At 41.8% G+C, this 18390-nt stretch overlaps 1 protein-coding gene across 4 annotated transcripts in view; it reads left to right on the top strand.

The window, feature by feature from the left end:
- Window positions 1-18390, top strand: part of ARHGAP21 (Rho GTPase activating protein 21) — a 2418417-nt gene that overhangs the window by 1616737 nt on the left and 783290 nt on the right. For 3 of the 4 annotated variants that reach the window (XM_044089838.1, XM_044089836.1, XM_044089839.1), the window contains 2 exons: window positions 12172-12274; window positions 12410-12449. In XM_044089838.1, the coding sequence (XP_043945773.1) occupies window positions 12172-12274; window positions 12410-12449 (143 nt within the window). The remainder of the gene's footprint in view (window positions 1-12171; window positions 12275-12409; window positions 12450-18390) is intronic. The other variant, XM_044089837.1, reaches the window with a different exon arrangement.

The following is an 18390-nucleotide window of genomic DNA, read 5'->3' on the forward strand; positions in this document are numbered from 1 at the left end:
TTCTTTAGCAGTATTTTAAGAGGAAGTGAAGTACCAACATCCTGGAAGAAAGCAGTGGTAGCTGTAATACCTAAAGAGGGTAAAGATCCATCAGATCCAGCTTCATACAGGTCCATTTCAATACTAAATCATGATTATAAAGTGTTAATGTCTATAATGGCTAAATTGATAGATGTGGATCAGTGTGGTTTTGTGGAGGGGGAGACAAACATTTGACAACATTAATTGAACATTGATGATCTAGAGGGAAGTAGAATGTAAGACAATACCATTGTTGGTGGGTCTTGATGCAGAGAAAGCATTTGCCAGAGTAAGCTGGGACTTTATGAGCAGGGCAGTGGAAGCATTTGCATTTCCTGAAAAAAATATAAGATTGATTAGAAGGATATATGAAGGATTGGAGGTGAAAATGAAAGTGGGTGGGGTTCTCTCTGATAATTTCTGGTTGAATAGTGGAACCAGGCAGGGATGTCCTCTTTCCCCTTTGTTGTTTGCATTATATTTAGAGCCACTGGCAAAGAAAATAAGGGACTCAGAAATTCAAGGATATAATTAGTATCATAGTCTAGAAAAGCTGGCTCTATTTGCAGCAGATATAATTTTACACCTGACAAAATCAGGAGGAGACATTACAGTGGTGTAGAACATTTTGAGACAGTTTCAAATCTCTTCGCGATAAAAAAATAATGAAGCTAAAACAAAGGCAATAGCAGTAAATTCTGTGCCATCATATGAATTGGTTCAGCAATATCCAGATTGGAGGACATGATAAAATGAAGTGTTTAGGAGTATGGATTAAAATTATTGTAGTGTGGCAGCAAAGGATATGTGGGAAGAGGCTAAACAAATGATGCAAAAACTGAGAAAATGGAAGCTGTGTTATGTGGATTTGGATAGTAAGATAGAAGCAGTTAAAATGTTTAGTCCCATTAATCTTATGTACAGGTCAGGAGTATTTTTATCAACCAGAGAAGTTGTAGATAGCAATTAATAAAGAGCTGAAGAACTTTATCTGAGAGGCAAAGACGTCTAGAGTCAAGTGGAATAAGATTCCTCCAGTAGAACAGGGCAGATTGGGATGATCTGATTTGAAGGGGTGTTGCACAGTTGAGGCTCCTATACATAACAGAAGCAGAAAACTATAATTCAAAGTGGAAACGGATGATAATGAAATAGGGTGAAGCTCAAGAAACAAGGAGAGACTGGGATTTTGGATGCAGGCCTTTAAGTAGAATGACAGTAATCACACAGATATTATCTCTATAAAGTAGCAGAAAGTATCCTAAGAACTAAGCCAACACAGGAATGGAGAAAGGAGATTCTGCAGATAGGGATGACTGCAATTAGGGATATAGACAGTAGGCAAAAATGGGCTGGAGTTTATTGGAGAAAGCTAACAAGGGACCCAAGGTATTGGCAGCAAATAACTAAAGAGGGAAAGATGATAGAATAGGAAGATGCCAAGAATTTATTTGGACTGCGGGTTAGAGATTGCCTTCCCTATCAAGGATTGATATCCGAGTTTAGGCAAAGAGAGGGAAGTGGGGGGGGGTCTTAAAAGACCAGTACTAGTAGAGTTTTTAGTAGAGTCTAGAACAGAAGCTGCCATTAAAAAGGAATAATTTGTAGAGCATATAGAATATTGCATGATAACTATAAGAATCAATCAGAGAAGGTTAGAACGGATTTGGAAGAGAGATTGGATAAGCAATTCACAAAGAAACAATGGGAAGATATATGTATGTCTCCCAAATATGCAACATAATCTAGAAGATTTTGGATTTTTACTTGGAAATGTTTACTTAGGGTATAAAAATATCTAGGTAGAGTCCAGATTTTTTCCTTGGGTAGACAGCAAATGTTGGAGGTGTGACAGGTAGAAAAAGGTAATTGGGAACATATTTTCTGGGAGTACGACGAGTTGGCTGACTTTAGGAATTCCCTGCAGGATGCACTGTCAGAGATGCTGGGTGGCCAGATTGGTCTGACGAGGGAGATGATTTTTTTCAGCTATGATACAGAATCAGAATTGCCTAGATATGGTAAGGTCTTGCTGTGTCTAATTATGGTGGTTGCCAAAAAAGCAATTACTAGAAAATCGAAAGGAAAATTTAAACTAGCTATACTACAAGTAGTGAATATAGTAACAGCGATAAAACAACTGGAATTGAGATGCTTAGAAAAGGGTAGGGGCTAACTACATAGGAAAAATGGGAATTGTGGGAACAGTACATACAGGGGAGGAATGAGGTTTAAAAGAAGACAGGCCTTAAATGAGCTATGTAATGTTTGAAAATGATTGGGTAGATTAGAAGTGATGTATAAAAGTTTGCAGTTGGAGTGTGTAAGTATGGTTTGTGATGTAAAATGCTTGCAACTAGGATTGTGTTGGTGTGGATTGTTTTAGTTTATATAAATGTATGATTGCCTAGGTCATGATGGTGTAATAAAGATGTTTCTTGTTTAAAAAAATAAGGTCAGGAAATGAATATATATAGCAATATATGTGAAGTATAATGTTTGTAAACTTGAACTTGTTAATGCAGTTTGATTGTTTTTATATAAATGTAAATTTGCCTGTGTCCATAAGCTCAGTAAAGGTGTTTAAAAAAAAAACCAGAAGATGCTCCCAAAATCTTGCTGATGACTCTCTTTTGGCCCAGACAGCATTGGTTTCCTCTTCAACATTTAGCCAAGAGCAATCATCACAAGTTACCTCACAGGGTGGACGTACTCACATAACAGAAGGGATCTGTCATCCACCCCACCTGCCCACTCATCAGCTGATATTGTGGGTGATAGGGTTTTGATCCCTTTCAGACACCTATTTTCTGAGGACATCCTTTGTGTCTTGCAGGAGGCCAGGAAACCCACTTCTAGACAATCTTATTTGTCCAAATGGAAGAGAATTTCTGTCTAGTGTCTTTTTCGTAACCTGGATCCAATTACTGTGGATGTTTCTTTTGTTCTTTCTTTGTGTGAATTGACCAATACTGGGTTGGTATATTCTTCTGTTAAGATCCACCTGTCAGCTATTTTTGCTCGTTTGCCTTTGACTCCCCCTTTGCCTTCTAGATTTCAGACCAAACAGTTTCTTAAAGGCATCCTTCACATTAGGCCTCCCAGGAAGTCTGTTCCTCCTTTCTGGGACCTTAATTTGTTTAGAATCATTTACTCAGGCTCCTTTATAGCCTGCAGCTTCAACTTCCTTACATCATTGCTCTTGGAAGACTGTTTTTCTTTTGGCCCTTTCCTCTGCCAGATGGGTGTCTGAGCTGGAAACCCTCATGACTCTTCCTACATTTTTTTTTTCATAATTACAGGGTGTGTCTTCATACAAATCCTTCTTTTATACCCAAGGTAGTTAATTAGTTGTCTCTTTATCAGTCTATTCATTTGCCGATTTTTGTTTCCTTCTCCACAGTCGGCTAGTGAGAAGGTTCTTCACAACTTGGATTTGCATAGACAACTCAGATATTATTTGAATAAAACTAAAGCCATTCGTAGCTTTGAGCAGCTTTTTGTTTCCTTTCATCCTAGGTCTTTAGATTTGCCTGTTTCCAAGCAAACCATTTCTTCTTGGATATCTAAAGCCATTTCCTTTTGTTATTCCTTTCATGGGAAGAGCTTTTCTTCTGTTAAGGCTCATTCTACTAGGGCTGTAGTCTCTTCTGGTGCTTTTTTCAAGGGTTTGGATACTAATTCTATTCCTGAGACAACTACCTGGTCTTCTGTTTATAATTTTACCTAACACTATAAGTTGGATGTGATTTCTAGGGCCAGAGCTGGTTTTGCCAGGGTCATTCTTCATGGCTTCTTAGAGGGCTCTGCTGGGCCTTCCTTCTCCCAATCTTCTTCCTGACTTATTTTATTCTCTGTATTGTAAATGCTGCAACAGTGATATGGAAGGACATAGTACAGTTGTGTAAAATCTTACCATAGCAGTAGATGTTCTTCTCTTCACTGTTGCAGTATTTGCTCCCTCCCTCCTCCCCCAATCCTTTTTCCTTCTAGATGTACTTGTCACCTAGTAGTATCCTTAGACTGTCATTCTTACTGGGACTTTTTCAGTTCTGTGGATGGTACTTATGGATGTCGCCTTTATGCCTTACGCTGTGCATGGTATGTGTGATGTACGGCATATCCATTGCAACCTAAAGGCTTTGGTATGCTGGCCGGGGATCCCTGTTGTAAAGAATACTGCAGCAGTGAAGAGAAAGGACATCTACTGTTATTGTAAGATTTTACACAACTGTACTTTCAAGTAAGTGCTAAACCCTTAGCTGGCTATTATGTAAAACTGTAGGTTTCCTTGATTTATGGTCGTATTAGTAGTAAACTGCTAGACAACCTATATAGGCATGCTGATGTATTTTTTACTGTGGTACGTCCTAGTCGAAATTTGTTCTGAGATTTGCACAATAAGTCAGACTGCAGAGTTATATGTAAAGATGTAAGAATGTTTTGTTCAGTCATAGGATCATAGTAAATTACTAGGCTATTGGCCCTGAGCCCCTTACAAGCCTAGCCAAGAATTTAGCCCATTTTCCAACAAGTCAGTACCCAATGCCACTGTCCAACAGGGACAAAGGTGGAGTCCTAGGGGTGTGTTTTCTGTTTCCCATCCAGTTATCCAGGTTGCGCTTAAAAAGGTTTAAATTCGGTAGTCTGCTTTACGTGGAGAGGGAGTCTATTTCACAAAAGGGTGAGTCTCTGGGACACAAATCTGTCCCGCTAACAAATCCTATTGATGTCACAGACCAGGTTGAGGTCGTGCACGCAGGTGACTCGAGTGGAGCTTGACTTATGAATATGCAGCAGTCCCATTAGGGTGGGGTCTGAGATTGCTTTGTATGCCAGACAGTGGTCGCCTCTGAGGAGTCTGTAGGTGACTGCGTAGAGGGACAGGGCTTTTAGCCTATCTATGTAGGGCAGATGTTTGAGGCCCTGTTTTCTCCGGGTGAGGAACCTCCATGGTCTCTCCAGCTGCTTCATGTGCTTTGTGAGGTACATGCCAAAAGGGCCGTTGTACTCAATAATGGGTCTTATAAGAGAAGAGTGCAAGGATGTTTTGACCACCTTGTCCCTGGATGAGGTACCCTTACTAATGAGATGGGTAATGTAGAAAGCTTTCCGTACAATGGAGGCAATATGTTGGTCAAAGGTTAAATGTTCTTCGTGTTTCACTGTTGCAGTCATTACATTTGGGTAATTCTGCTGGCAGGTTGCCCTCAGTCGGCCTGAATTCCAAAGTCTTGGGTCCTGCGCGGCTGTCGTCGCCCCTTCCCTGACATCAGGTCATCAGGGGTATAAAAGAAGCAGCCAATGCCATTTTCTTCAGTCTTTCTTGCCGCGCGGTGCCCGAAGCAGAAGCAGTTCGCAAGTGCCGGTCGGCCAACTCCTGAGATTTTCAAGTTCGAATTTCAGATCCGAAGTCTTCTATAAAGCTAAGTACCCCGTTGGGGAAACTTTTTTCTTGCTCCAGAACTGATGTCAGAAAAAGTTAATAATTGTATTTCTTGTGGGAAGCAAATACCTCATAAGGACTTTCATTCTTACTGTATTCCTTGCCTAGGCCCTGATCATAATTTTCTGGGTTGTCGGTTTTGTGCTAGATTTAACCAATGCACTATTAAGCGTCAGTATGATTTTGCTTTAAACTACTTTGGACGCAGATTTAATTATCCAGATATGTCGTCAGAAAGCCATCCGACTACCGGAGTTCACAAAAAACGCAAAGAAAAAGAAAGACAGCCAAGGCCCAAAACAAACGACAAAGCTTCTCCTAAGCCAGTCACCGGCTCACTGGTTCTCAGTGAGCCGCTTTCGCAGCCCCTGACGACTGCTACTTTAGAGTCGCAGGCCGCTACCGACTCCCACGTGGAGTCGGTCATGCTGCTGGAAACTCAAGTATTGGACCCTCGGACGCTGAACCTTCAGATGGGTCTGGAGTCGCTGAGCAGGCACCGGCATCTGACGGCATATTCAAACCCAAATATCTATACATTAAACCGACTTCAAAGGCAAAGACTAAAGCACCTTCAAAGGCAAAGAAGCAACCTCAAGAGCCAAGTGTACAGGCCTCCATGCCCAAAAAACAGATGCTCAAAATGGCCGAAGACTTGATTACCTTGATCAGGGGTTCCCATCCCCCTCCTAATAAGAGGCCTAGGCAAGAGACTGACTATGAATCTTCAGATCAGGTTTCCATTTCTTCTGATTTCTCTTCTGATCAGGGGTATTCTTTTCCCCCCTATGAGGATTCTGATGCTGAAGAATCCATACCTTCAGCTTCTCCTGAGGACTACTCTTTTGGGGAAACCTTACATACCATGAGGGAGCATTTTCACTGGGAGAGCCAAGATTTTTCCGAGTCTAAAAAGAGGCTCAGGGATTTTCTGTTACTACCTAAGCACAAGCCACTAGCCATCCCTCCTGTGTTAGATATTGTAGATGTATTTTCGGAGTCTAGCCTTACCCCTGACTCCTTACCTCCAGCTCCTGTTAAGCCTGACAGATGTTACAGGGTTCCTGACTCACATAAATTCCTTTTATGAAACCCTGCTGCAGACCCAGAAACTATTCCTCAGGGTCCAGAGGGAGTTAAGGCTTCCACTGCAAAAAACCCTACCCCTTCTGACAGGGATTCTGGGGCACTGGATAGATGGGGAAAAACGGTTTACACATCTGCTACCTTGGCTATAAGGGCCTTAAACTGTCAGTTTCATATGCTTAAATATCAGCAACATGTCTTGGCATTGCTTAAACAGAAAATGTTGTTAAACTCTGTGCAGAAAACAAGGAAATGCAGGATATTTTGCATGCAGCTGAACAAGTTGGAAAGCATACTTTGCAATGTGGTTTTGATTCTTTAGAGGCCTCCTGCAGGGCTGCAGTTACAGGTTCTGTAATTAGAAGGCGTGCTTGGTTAAAGGAACAAAATCTACCTGATCATGTTAAAGTTAAATTATTAGATGCACCTTTACAGCATGATTCTTTGTTTGGTGTTAAGGCAGAAGAGGTGTTAAAGAAAATGGAGGACAAAGGTAAATCTATGCAAACGGTCAAAGATTTCTTACAAGTACAGCCACCTAGGTTTAGTAGACACTGGCCAACAAAGAATTGGTCCTTTCCTGTGTCAGACAGACCTCAAAGGGGCAGACCCAGACACCCTAGAGGCAGATCCCAGGTGCAAGGTTTGTACAGGTCAAAGCAATGGGGGGCTTCTACCTCCAAAAGTGGAGAAGACAAATCACAACCTTACAGGAAACAGTCCCAATGACTTCCCCCTACCTGCACCAAGCACTTATTTCTTGGCAGCACCTTTAGGGGGAAAATTAGCACTTGTTTCTCAAAATTGGCACATAATAACCCAGGACAAGTGGGTTCTAAATATCGTGTCACAAGGCTACAAGTTCCATTTCCATACCCTGCCAAAGACAAACGGCTGGCCAGATCTGCCAAAAAATCAATGGGCAGAGGCACAAAAACAAGTCTCATCCCTCATGGACATGAGGGCCATTCAACAAGTGCCAGAGCAAGAGCGGGGACAAGGATTTTACTCAAGACTGCCTGGAGGCCAATACTGGACCTATCGATTCTGAATACATTCCTGGATATACCAGAATTCAAAATGTTGACTTTGCAGCAGCTACTGCCCATGCTGGGCAAGAACTCTTGGCTTGTAACTTATAGACCTAAAAGAGGCATACCTGCATGTCCCAGTCAGACAAATATGCAGAAGATACCTCAGATTCAAGGCTGGCTCAATGCACTACCAATTCTCTGCACTGCCCTTTGGCTTATCTACTGTGCCCAGGGTCTTTACAAAGTGCCTGGCACCAGTAATTGCATTCAGCAGACAAAGAGGAATACAAATATATCCTTACTTGGACAACTGTCTTATTCAAGCAGAGAACAAGGACATCCTCCAACAGCATCTGGCCTTTGTGAAAAAACTTCTAACATGCCTAGGGTACACAGTCAGCGAAAAGAAATCAAAACTAGTACCCTCTCAAGAGATAATATTCCTGGGTGCAAGCTTAAGTACAACTGCCCATATGGCTTATCTCACGCCAGACAAGCAAAGGCAACTGATTATCTACTCCAAAATGTTAGCAACAAAGACCTAGTTATCTGCAAGAAAAAATCAGCAGGCTTTGGGCTTCATGGCATCCTGCATCCTACTAATTCCATATGCAAGACTGCATATGAGGAAACCTCAATGGTACCTAAAAAGTGTTTGGACTCAACATTGCCACAGCCTGGAAACTATAATTAATCTCATTCCCTGCCTGCAACATGAGTTTTGATGGGCAAAGGCTTGTCACTAAAACAAGGGACAGCCATTCACATTACCTCCAGCCAGGTAAACACTAACAACGGATGCGTCAGATTATGTCTGGGGGGCCCACATGACAGGAAGATGTATTCAGGGAACATGGACCTCAAACCAAATGAATCTACATATCAATCAAAAAGAGATGCTAGCTGTTCAAAATGCCTTGACAGCATTCAAGGACCTACTTCAACCAGGACAAATACTGATAAAGACAGACAACACCACGGTCATATGGTATATAAACAAGCAGGGGGGCACACATTCTTACCCCATTTGCAGACTAGCCATGACTTTGTGGGACACAGCATTGACTTACCAAATACATCTGCAGGCACAATTCCTGCCAGGAAGGAAAAATACTCTGGCAGAGGAACTAAGCAGAAACCTCATGGATCCCCACGAGTGGCAGCTGGATCCATAAGTCTTCAGCATGATAACAAGGAAATGGGGATGTCCGGACATAGATCTATTTGCCTCCCCTCACAACTATGAACTAAAGAAATTCTGCACAAGGATTTATTACAGACAAGCATGGAAAGTGGACGCCCTATCCTTCAGCTGGAAAAACCTATCAGTATATGCCTTTCCCCCTCTGCCTCTCCTCCCCAAGATACTCCTAAAGGTCAGACAGGAGAAGCCAAAGATGATACTGATTGCACCAGACTGGCCCCGCCAGCACTGGTACCCAATTTTAAGGAGATTGTCTCAATGCCCAGCTTGGACCCTACCTCAAGTACCGCATCTACTGTCCCAGCAAAACAATCAGATCCTGCACAGCCAGCTCAAGACTTTAAACCTGGCAGCATGGCGGATAATGTAGTCATACAAAACACACCTCTCAGCAAAGCTGTGATGGATGTCATTTTGGAAGCCAGAAGGCCTAGTACTAGAAAATCTTATGCTGGAAAATGGAAAAGATTCTGTGCATGGAACCAGGCACAAGGAACAGATACAGCTGTGCCAAATATTCCTCAGATTTTACAGTACTTAACTGAGATGCTGGACAAAGGCCTATCTTTTTCATCTATTAAAATTCATGCTTCTGCCATTTCGGCTCATTACAATGCAGAGCCACCAATCTTTTCTCATCCCTTATTAAAACAGTACCTCAGAGGAACCAAAAATGTAAGGCCTCCAAAGAGATCACCAGTGCCTGCATGGGACGTCAACTATGTCTTAGAAAAACTCACCCTGCCTCCTTTTGAGCCAGCTGCTACTGCTGATATAAAGTTTTTATCTTGGAAAACAGCTCTGCTCCTAGCAATAACTTCTGCAAGACAAGTTTCAGAGCTACAGGCACTCATGGCTGTGGAACCTTTTATCATTTTTTATCCGGACAGGGTCTCCCTGAGGACAAACCCAACATTTATGCCTAAAGTGGTGTCTAGTGTGGCTCTTAACCAAACCATTCATCTGCCAACCTTTTATCCAAATCCACAGAACAAGGGGGAAAGAATTCTGCATTCTTTGGACATACACAGGCAGCTTAGAGTCTACTTGGACAGAACCAAAGTTTTCAGAAAGACAGAGCAGTTACTAGTGATATATGCTGCAGGATCACAAGGAAAGGCTATCTCAAAGCAGAATATTTCAAAGTGGATAGGCCACTGCATTTGTTTCTGCTACTTATACCATGGCAAGCCAGTGCCTAAGGGCATTAGGCCACATTCCACCAGAGCTGCAGCCACTTCAGCAGCCTTTCTCAGGGGAGTACCAACCTAGGACATTTTAGAGGCAGCTACTTGGAGTTCAGTGCTCACCTTTACAAAGCACTATCATCTGCCACTCTACTCCAAATCCAGGGCAGGCTTTGCCACTGCAGTTCTGCAGGGTCTCATAGCCCTCCTAATGCTGTTTAGCTCCAGCCTCCCAACCATAGCTTTGGGAATCTACCCAAATGTAATGACTGCAACAGTGAAACACGAAGAACATGGTACAGTTGTGTACACTTCCCATAAATGTAGATGTTCGAGTGAATTCACTGTTGCAGTCCAGGTTACCCACCCGCCATCCCCCCTTTTCTTCTGATGGAACCTATTTTTCCTTCTCTGATTTATACAACCTGTGTGGTGTATTTGCTTGTGGATGAAGGTAAGGTTTATATTGCTGCATGTTACTTTATATATAGATATAAATTTTGACTACCCTTTTTGGGGGCACCTGACATTTGGGGCAAGAAAAACTAAAGAAAATGGCGTTGGCTGCTTCTTTTATACCCCTGACAACCTGACGTCGGAAGGGGCGACGACAGCCGACGCAAGACCCAAGACTTTGGAATTCAGGCCGACTGAGGGCAACCTGCCAGCAGGATTTACCCAAATGTAATGACTGCAACAGTGAATGCACTCTAACATCTACATTTATGGTAAGTGTACACAACTGTACTTTTGCTATCAACCTGGGTGCCCAAGTCCCTCATGACTGATTGTGTGCTTAATACCTTGTTATCAATGTGATAATTTGTGCAGACGTCACTCTCCCCAAAAAGAATGATGCATTTTTTGGCATTCAGTTTGAGACCATGTTTCTGGCACCAGTCATTTGTTTGGGTGAGAACCTCTTGGAGGATGTCCACATCACTAGGGGAATTGATGACAGCACCCAGCTTGCAGTCATCTGCAAACCTGGTCAGCCGTAGCCCACTAGATTTGGCCTGCACCTCCGAGAAGCATATCCAAAACAGCAGAGGCACCAAGACCAATGCTTGGGGTATACCGCTTGTTACGGGTTTACTACTTGAGATGGCTTCCTCTGTTTTGACTAGGTGAGTTCTATCAGTGAGCCAGTTTCTTACCCGTCTGGTAACATATGGATTGATGCCTAGTTGAGAGAGTTTATCTATTATACCTGAGTGGGGAATAGTATTGAAGGCTTTGGCCAGGTCAAGGTAGGCGGTGTGCATCATCTTCCCATCTATGGCCTTGGTGACTGTCTCAAAGAAGTCGACCAAATTTAACAGACATGACCTCCCCTTGACAAAACCAAACTGTGTGGGATCAAGTGTCTGGAGGTTGCCAATGTCCTTGTTAATGAGGTCCATGATAATCCACTCCATGGCCTTTGCAGATCACTGATAGGTCTATAATTTCCTGGATTGGTGGACACTCCACCTTTGTGCAAAGGGATGACAGTAGCTGTCCTCCACTCGGCTGGGATGAAGCCGGTACTGAGACTTCATTTCCTTTCTTGATTTATAACCCATTAACTCTGCGTGTTTTGTGGAATTTTAATTCCTGGCTTCACTCTATGTAAACAGACTTTGCACAGTAGGACTACTGCACTTAGCGAAGTGTGAATGAGTAAATCTTGTTGAAATGTAGTAATGTTTAATTTTCAGCACTATTTCATTTTGCTATTTGAAGTTTAAGACTTTACTATCTTTTAAGGTTTTATTGAAGTGTGATAATGTTACACATTGTCAGTACTAATTCATTGTCTTGCTGTTTTAACTACCTCCTGTGGGAGTGGAACCCACAGCCTTGTGTCTTCTAGCAGAAAAGGTATGTGTGGTACCTGTTGAGCTACTGAGACTGTAACAAAATTATTACTACCTTTTTAAAGTATTTCAACAGCTCATAGGTGTAAGTACTAGGTATTAAGTCTGCACACTGTAACCAGAATGTGACCAAAGGTGTGAATCAAAAACTCTACTTTGTTTCTGTGAGATAAACAGTTTAACAGTTAAGCCATTCCCCAACCCCAAATATAAGCCTCGCAGTCTGTTTATTGCTAGTGTATAGTGTTTTTGTAGTCTGAATTCTTTCCTTATAAATTTTATTAGAGGGTTAAATCTGTGACTGAAACTTGATGCTGTTGTGCTTGTATTGCAGAATCTTTGCGAGCCAGTATTCTTGAAGATATACCTACAACAAAAGCAGAGAGGTCCAAGTCTTATGATGAAGGGCTGGATAATTACAGAGAAGAGGAAAGATCGTAAGTGGCCAGTGTGAAAACTTTATTAATTTTTATTCTGTGCCAGATAAATAATTTTCGGTATATACTTGTAAGATGGACAGTTTTTATTGAAGAGGTTAACAACTTTTACTTTTATCTTGTTTTGTTTCACAGCAGATCCATTAAGCATGTACCTAAATTTATAGAGAAAAAGGTCAGTACATATTATGTTCTGTTTATTATGCATATTTTGGCTTACCAATTCTTGATACAGCAAAATGCATCTGTTTCACAACCAAGACTTGAGAGTTGTACTGTATTAATCCATTTTTAATAAACTTCAGTATATGGCCATTGAGAAGTATACAAAATCTGGCCATAGATGTTATCCTCTTCTACCCATAATAGTCTTATTTTACTCACCTCATTAAATGAAAAGACTGTTGTCTGTTTAGGGTAGTAGTTGACATTTAATTCTGTAGCCCATCTAATGAAGTATATTTTTTGTGTCAACTGCCAGGTCTAGTTTTTACATAGTAGGGCCTCTCAGCTGTAGGCCACATAATGAAAGACAGGTCCTACCAGTAATGAACTATATTGCCTAGGTCATGGAGAAGAGCCTTAAGATTGTCATTTCTGTGGTTGATGAAGCCAACATAATGCAATCCTAAATTGTTACTGTCCAAGTCTTGTTTCACCAGTGTTCTTCGATGGTTCCCCTTCTAGTGAGTATCTCTATCCTGGGCTGTTGCTGCCAGAATGCATCACCGTACATTTTTGTTTTGACTTTCATAAACAAACCTTTGCTTCACTGAAAGTTGAGACCGTCAAAGCAGCCATGAAACAATGAATGTTTATATCAGTAGTGCTGCCATATCTCCAATATGTAAGAATTGCCAGTGCTCCGTAGGCAAACATTTTTAGTGTGATTGGTTGGACTACATGACCATCATGCTTGTGATGGCAGGTCAAAGCATCCTAAGCTTCACACTTACTGTGTTTTCACTTACCCATGGTGGCTTTCCTGATTTTTTTATTATTATTTTTTTTTTAACTTAAAGATGTTCAGGCTCATTTTATACACTTACACCTTATAGTAAATGACTGTTTCACTTACTTGCTTGTTTGTTTGTTAAATGAAGAAACTTTTACTTGTCATTTCATTCAGGTGTATGTAATTTTCATATTAAAATTCTGCAGTCATCTCATATATATTTTATTTTATTTATTTATTTATTTTACATTTGTTGACCGGGCTAGTCTAGCTGGATATATGTCCATTTTTAGTAGAGGCCCGGGAAAAAAGCTCCACACATTTCAAATAAAGTTCACATCTACAGAAATACATATTTAGAATGCAAATACATTTTCTGTAAAGAAAAGAGAAATAATATGAGGTTGCAAGTTTATAAAGTACATATAAAGAAGGCTACACATATTTGACTAGACTTAGTATAATTAAATGAAGTTACATTTAATTGTTGATAAAGAATAATAGCTAAGAAAAGAAAATATAGTACAGATGTAGATAAGAAAGGAAGATAAAGGAAAGTGAAATGGAGAAGCAGTTAAGTAACACATCTAGAAGTAATATGTGACATTTTTTAGAGAATGAAGTAATAAGTAAGACTATGATAGAGAGGAAGCATAGTAGTAAAGATGAAATAGTGTATATATATATATATGTGTGTGTGTGTGTGTGTGTGTGTGTGTGTGTAAAATATATATATATATATATATATATATATATATATATATATATATATATATATATATATAAAAGACTAATAAAACCCTGTCTGTATGGCCTGCATACACAGAAAGACAACAGCCTGATAATTCGAAGACCTCCATTCATCCTTGATATTGGTGGAAGGAGTTTTAGTAATACATTCCACAGAACATTAGAAAAATAGCAGACTGCTCTAAATTCTTACACAGATGCTATTATATCATAAAAGAACCTACTTTTGCACTTATTTCATGAACAAGGGCTAGATGATGTCCGTCCATATCACTGTTGGCAATATTCATAACCAGCGGAATCTCCTGCCAAGGTTAGCACAAATTCCAGCCAGTAGACCAAAGCCTGTAGTACTTATAAGCCCTGTGCATTACATGTATGCTCCCTGGCAAGGCGTAGGGCATAAAAGTGATGTATGTATGCACATACTCAGAACTTCTTTACCGCCAGTTTGAATGCAGTTATTGAACATCTGTCTGAATGCCGTACTGCTGTGCTCGTTGGCAAGCTGTGTTTCAGATGTGTGTCCCATTGGGGTTTTGTATCTATTTTTTTATTTAGTGCTGTTGGTTTCAGATCATTCAGAAAGGGAAAATGTCAGTGTGGGAGAGAGATTCCCTTTGAAGAAATCATGACCAGTGTCTTTTCTGTTTGGGTGCTTCCCACGACCATATGCAGTTTTCTGTCAGGCTTTTGTCCCTAAGACTCTATGCAGCCATCTCTTCTCTTTATCCGTTAACCTTGAAAAACAATGTCTTAAGCTGTTGGCTCAAGGTGCTATGGTGGAGTCTTTCCATTCTGATTGTCAGCCATCTTGCCAAGAAAAAGGCCAAATAACTTGGGTCTGATATGGTTACTGTCCAGCCTCCCCAGGACGTCTGTCTCGGGTCTAATGAATGCCTAGAAGATCATCCGGTGGCTGATTGGATTCCTCTGCCTTGACCATGTCAGAGGCTGGCATGGATCCAACTTCTCGCATGTCCTCAGAGGCTTTACAAACGTCTGCTACTGACATTGAGAGGGGACCTCGTCTGATTATATCCAAGGGACCAAAGGGGAATCCCTGCTATGCTTATTGAATTCCACCAGGGGTCTGACCCTCCAGGGGTGTTTTCTATGTAAGTTTTGCAGAAAAAGAAAATGAAAACCAAGCATATTTCCCCCATAGATAAGGATCCCCAAACATAAGTAGCATGATTTTACTCGGGGGGGGGGGGGTTATTTAATGCTCTAATGGCTTTAAAGCCAATTAAAGGAATGTCTGTGCCTGCCCCTCCCTGGTCTTACACTTTTCTTAAGACCCAGGAAACTAGACTCTTCAGATGAGAATCGGGATTCTGGGGAAGAGTCCCTGGCTTACACTACTCAAATCCTTTCCCCCTGGGACTGTGGTTCCGAGGAAGAGGATTCTATTAGTCCATATTCCCTTTTGAGGATACTGTTGCCTGCATGATGGAATTTAAGTGGGATTGTCCATAAGTCTCTGATATTCAGAAAAGGTTGGTTGGCTAAAGATTGCAACAGACTTTTGCATTCTGCCCATTATCTGCCGGAGATATTTCATGGCTTGGAACTTCCTTCCTCTTGTGCATCCCTCAACCTCCTAGGAAACGACCTCTTTTCCCAGAGGTGCTCCATTCTCTTTTGGTCCATGGCACCATTAAAGCTGTGCCTCCTGCCCAGGTATGGAGGGGTTTTTATTCCAGAATGTTTTTGGTTCCCAGAATGGAAGGCACTTGGAGACCAATTCTGGACCTTTCCCAGCTCAACATCTTTCTCAAGATTCCTTCCTTTCGAAGGTTATCTTTTCAGAATTTTTTCCCCTTCTTTAACCCCAGACATTTGTGGTCTCTCTAGATTGGAAGGATGCCTGCCTTTATTTCCCCATCTATCCCCTTTTCTGGACATTATGTTTCTTCTTGCATTTTCAGTTCTCTGCTTTGGCCTTTAGCCTCTCTACTTACTCAGGGATATTCACCAAATGCCTCAGTCCTGTCGTTGCCTATTGCTGGATGAGAGGAGTTCACATCTTTCCCTATCTGGACAATCTGCTTATTTAAGCTTCTTCCCCTGATCCTCTGCTTCAGGATCTCCAGTTTACTAGTTCCTCGTTGCAGAGTCTGGAGTTCACCATAAATTTCCAGAAATCCACTCTGACCCCTTCTCAGGATCATATTTTCATTGATTGCAGGCTTCAGGCCATCCCCATGCTGGCATCTCTGCTTGCCTCCAAGGTTGTATCTCTTACTTCTTTTTTCCAGTCTTCCTCTGGCTTCAGTCATGGCCAGGGACTTTCTCAGGGTTTCCAGTGCATGGCTTCCACCATTCCTATGCTTCCGCTAGCCAGGCTCCACATGAGGAAGCTGCGTTAGTACCTCAAGTCAGAGTGGCTCCACCATTGCACCCCCTGGACTTCCCAATCAACTTTCTCTCAGCCCGGAGTTTCCTTTCCAGGCTCCAGTCCTGACTCAAGAGCTCTTTACAGATGCCTCAGACAGGGGATGGGGGCCTCTTTTGGCTGTCTCAATGTTCAGGGTGTCTGTCCTCTTCATCAGTGGTCGGACAACATCACTATAAAGGAGATGAGGGCACTGATTGTAGCTTATCAGACTTTTCATTCCCTCTTTCATCCTGGGCCCCTCTAAAATTTCAAACATTACCACAGTGATGTGGTATGTCAACAAGCAAGGGGGGTACAAGGTCCTGTCTTTGTAGACTAGCTCTTTAGGTCAGGGCTCTAGCAGTCCAGCATCAGGTGACTCTTCAGGCTGTTTATATTTCCTCAGAGCACAATCTCGTGGCAGACACTTTGAGCAGGTCTAGCCCACAAGCTCACAAATGGATGTTTCACAAAGATGTGTTCCTGGACATTGTCCATCAGTGGGGTATTCTTCAGGTAGAACTTTTTGCCTTCCCACTGAACAGACAACTTCCTCTATTCTGTTCGAGTCGCAAGTCCTCTGACTTGGAAAGTAGACACCCTGTCTTTTCCCTGGAAGGGGTTGTTTCTGCATGCCTTCTTTCACCATCCTCTGTTACCATGAGTCTTGCATAAGATCAGACAGGTCTCTTCGAAAATCTTGCTAGTGACTTCCTTTTGACCCAGACAGCATTGGTTTCCCCCTTATTTCTCACTTTGCAAGAGGCAATCACTACAAGTTTCATCACAGGGTGCTCCTTCTCAAACAAGACAAAGGGGTCTGTTATCCATCCTCACTTGTCCACTCTTCAGCTGACACTGTGGGTGAGAGGGTTTTGATCCCTTTTAGGCACCTCTTTTCGGAGGATGTGCTTCAGCTCCTGCAGGAGGCCAGAAAGTCCACTACCAGGAAATTATATATATGTCCAAATGGAAAAGATTTTCTGTCTGTTGCCTCTCTCACCATCAGGATCCCTAGTATGTGGAGGTTCTTCTGGCTCTCTGTTACTTCTGTGATCTGCTTCATGCTGGCTTGGCATATTTTTCAGTTAAAGCTCACCTGTCAGCAATTTCTGCTCATCAGCCCTTGACTTCTCCTCTCACCGCTAGATTTGAGGTCAAGCAATTTCTTAAAGGTGTCTTTCATATCAGGCCTCCCATGAAGCCTATTCCACCGTCCTCAGACCTCAGTTTTGTTCGTTAAAAATTAACTCATGCTCCTTTTGAGCCTGCTGCCTCAGTTTGCTTACAGCATTGTACTTGGAAGACTGTTCTTCTTTTGGCTGTCACTTCAGCCAAGTGTCTGATCTTCAGGCTGTCATGGCTGCTCCTCCTTTCTTAGTTTTCCACAGACATGGGGTGTCTCTTCCTATTAACCCTTTTTTATGCCCATGGTAGAGTTGCCCCATAGTCAGTCTAGTCATCTGCCTTCCATTTTTTATTCTCAGCAGTCTGCCAGTGAGAAGGTTCTTCACACATTGGATCTGCACAAGACAGTTCATATACTATCTGGATAAAACTATAAAGATGTTATGTTGTCCTATCTCGCCTTCATTCTTACTGGTTGGGTTCGGAACTGATCATCAGTTATGACTCAGGCGTATGTTAAAGTTCAAAGATTTCCACTTGGCTCGTGGCTGAATCCTTATCCCATCATGCACTGGTGTAGTTCCCCAGATCTTGTTTGCCGCTAAACAGATTGGAGGCTCTTCATCTTGGCCGTGGCTAAGTGTTGAACTTTTTTCAAAAAAATTGTCTTTATTCAAGTTTTTTTGGCTTATATAGTTAGTTAGTTAGTTAGTTAGTTAGTTACATAGCTTCCTTAGTGAGTTATTTCTCTGTCAGTTTGCATGTTGTTTGCACATATTTAACCATTGTGTTTGTGGTAGGCCGTCGCTCTTCTCATCAGGCCTTTCTCCTACTGTCCCACCTGAAATTGTTTTAGGGTTTCGTTAAACTTTCCCATGGGTGCACTGTTTAAGTTAGAAGTGC

Source organism: Protopterus annectens, chromosome 12.part0, assembly GCF_019279795.1.
Source record: "Protopterus annectens isolate FY-2018-M chromosome 12.part0, PAN1.0, whole genome shotgun sequence".
In the NCBI taxonomy this organism is placed as follows: Eukaryota; Metazoa; Chordata; order Ceratodontiformes; family Protopteridae; genus Protopterus; species Protopterus annectens.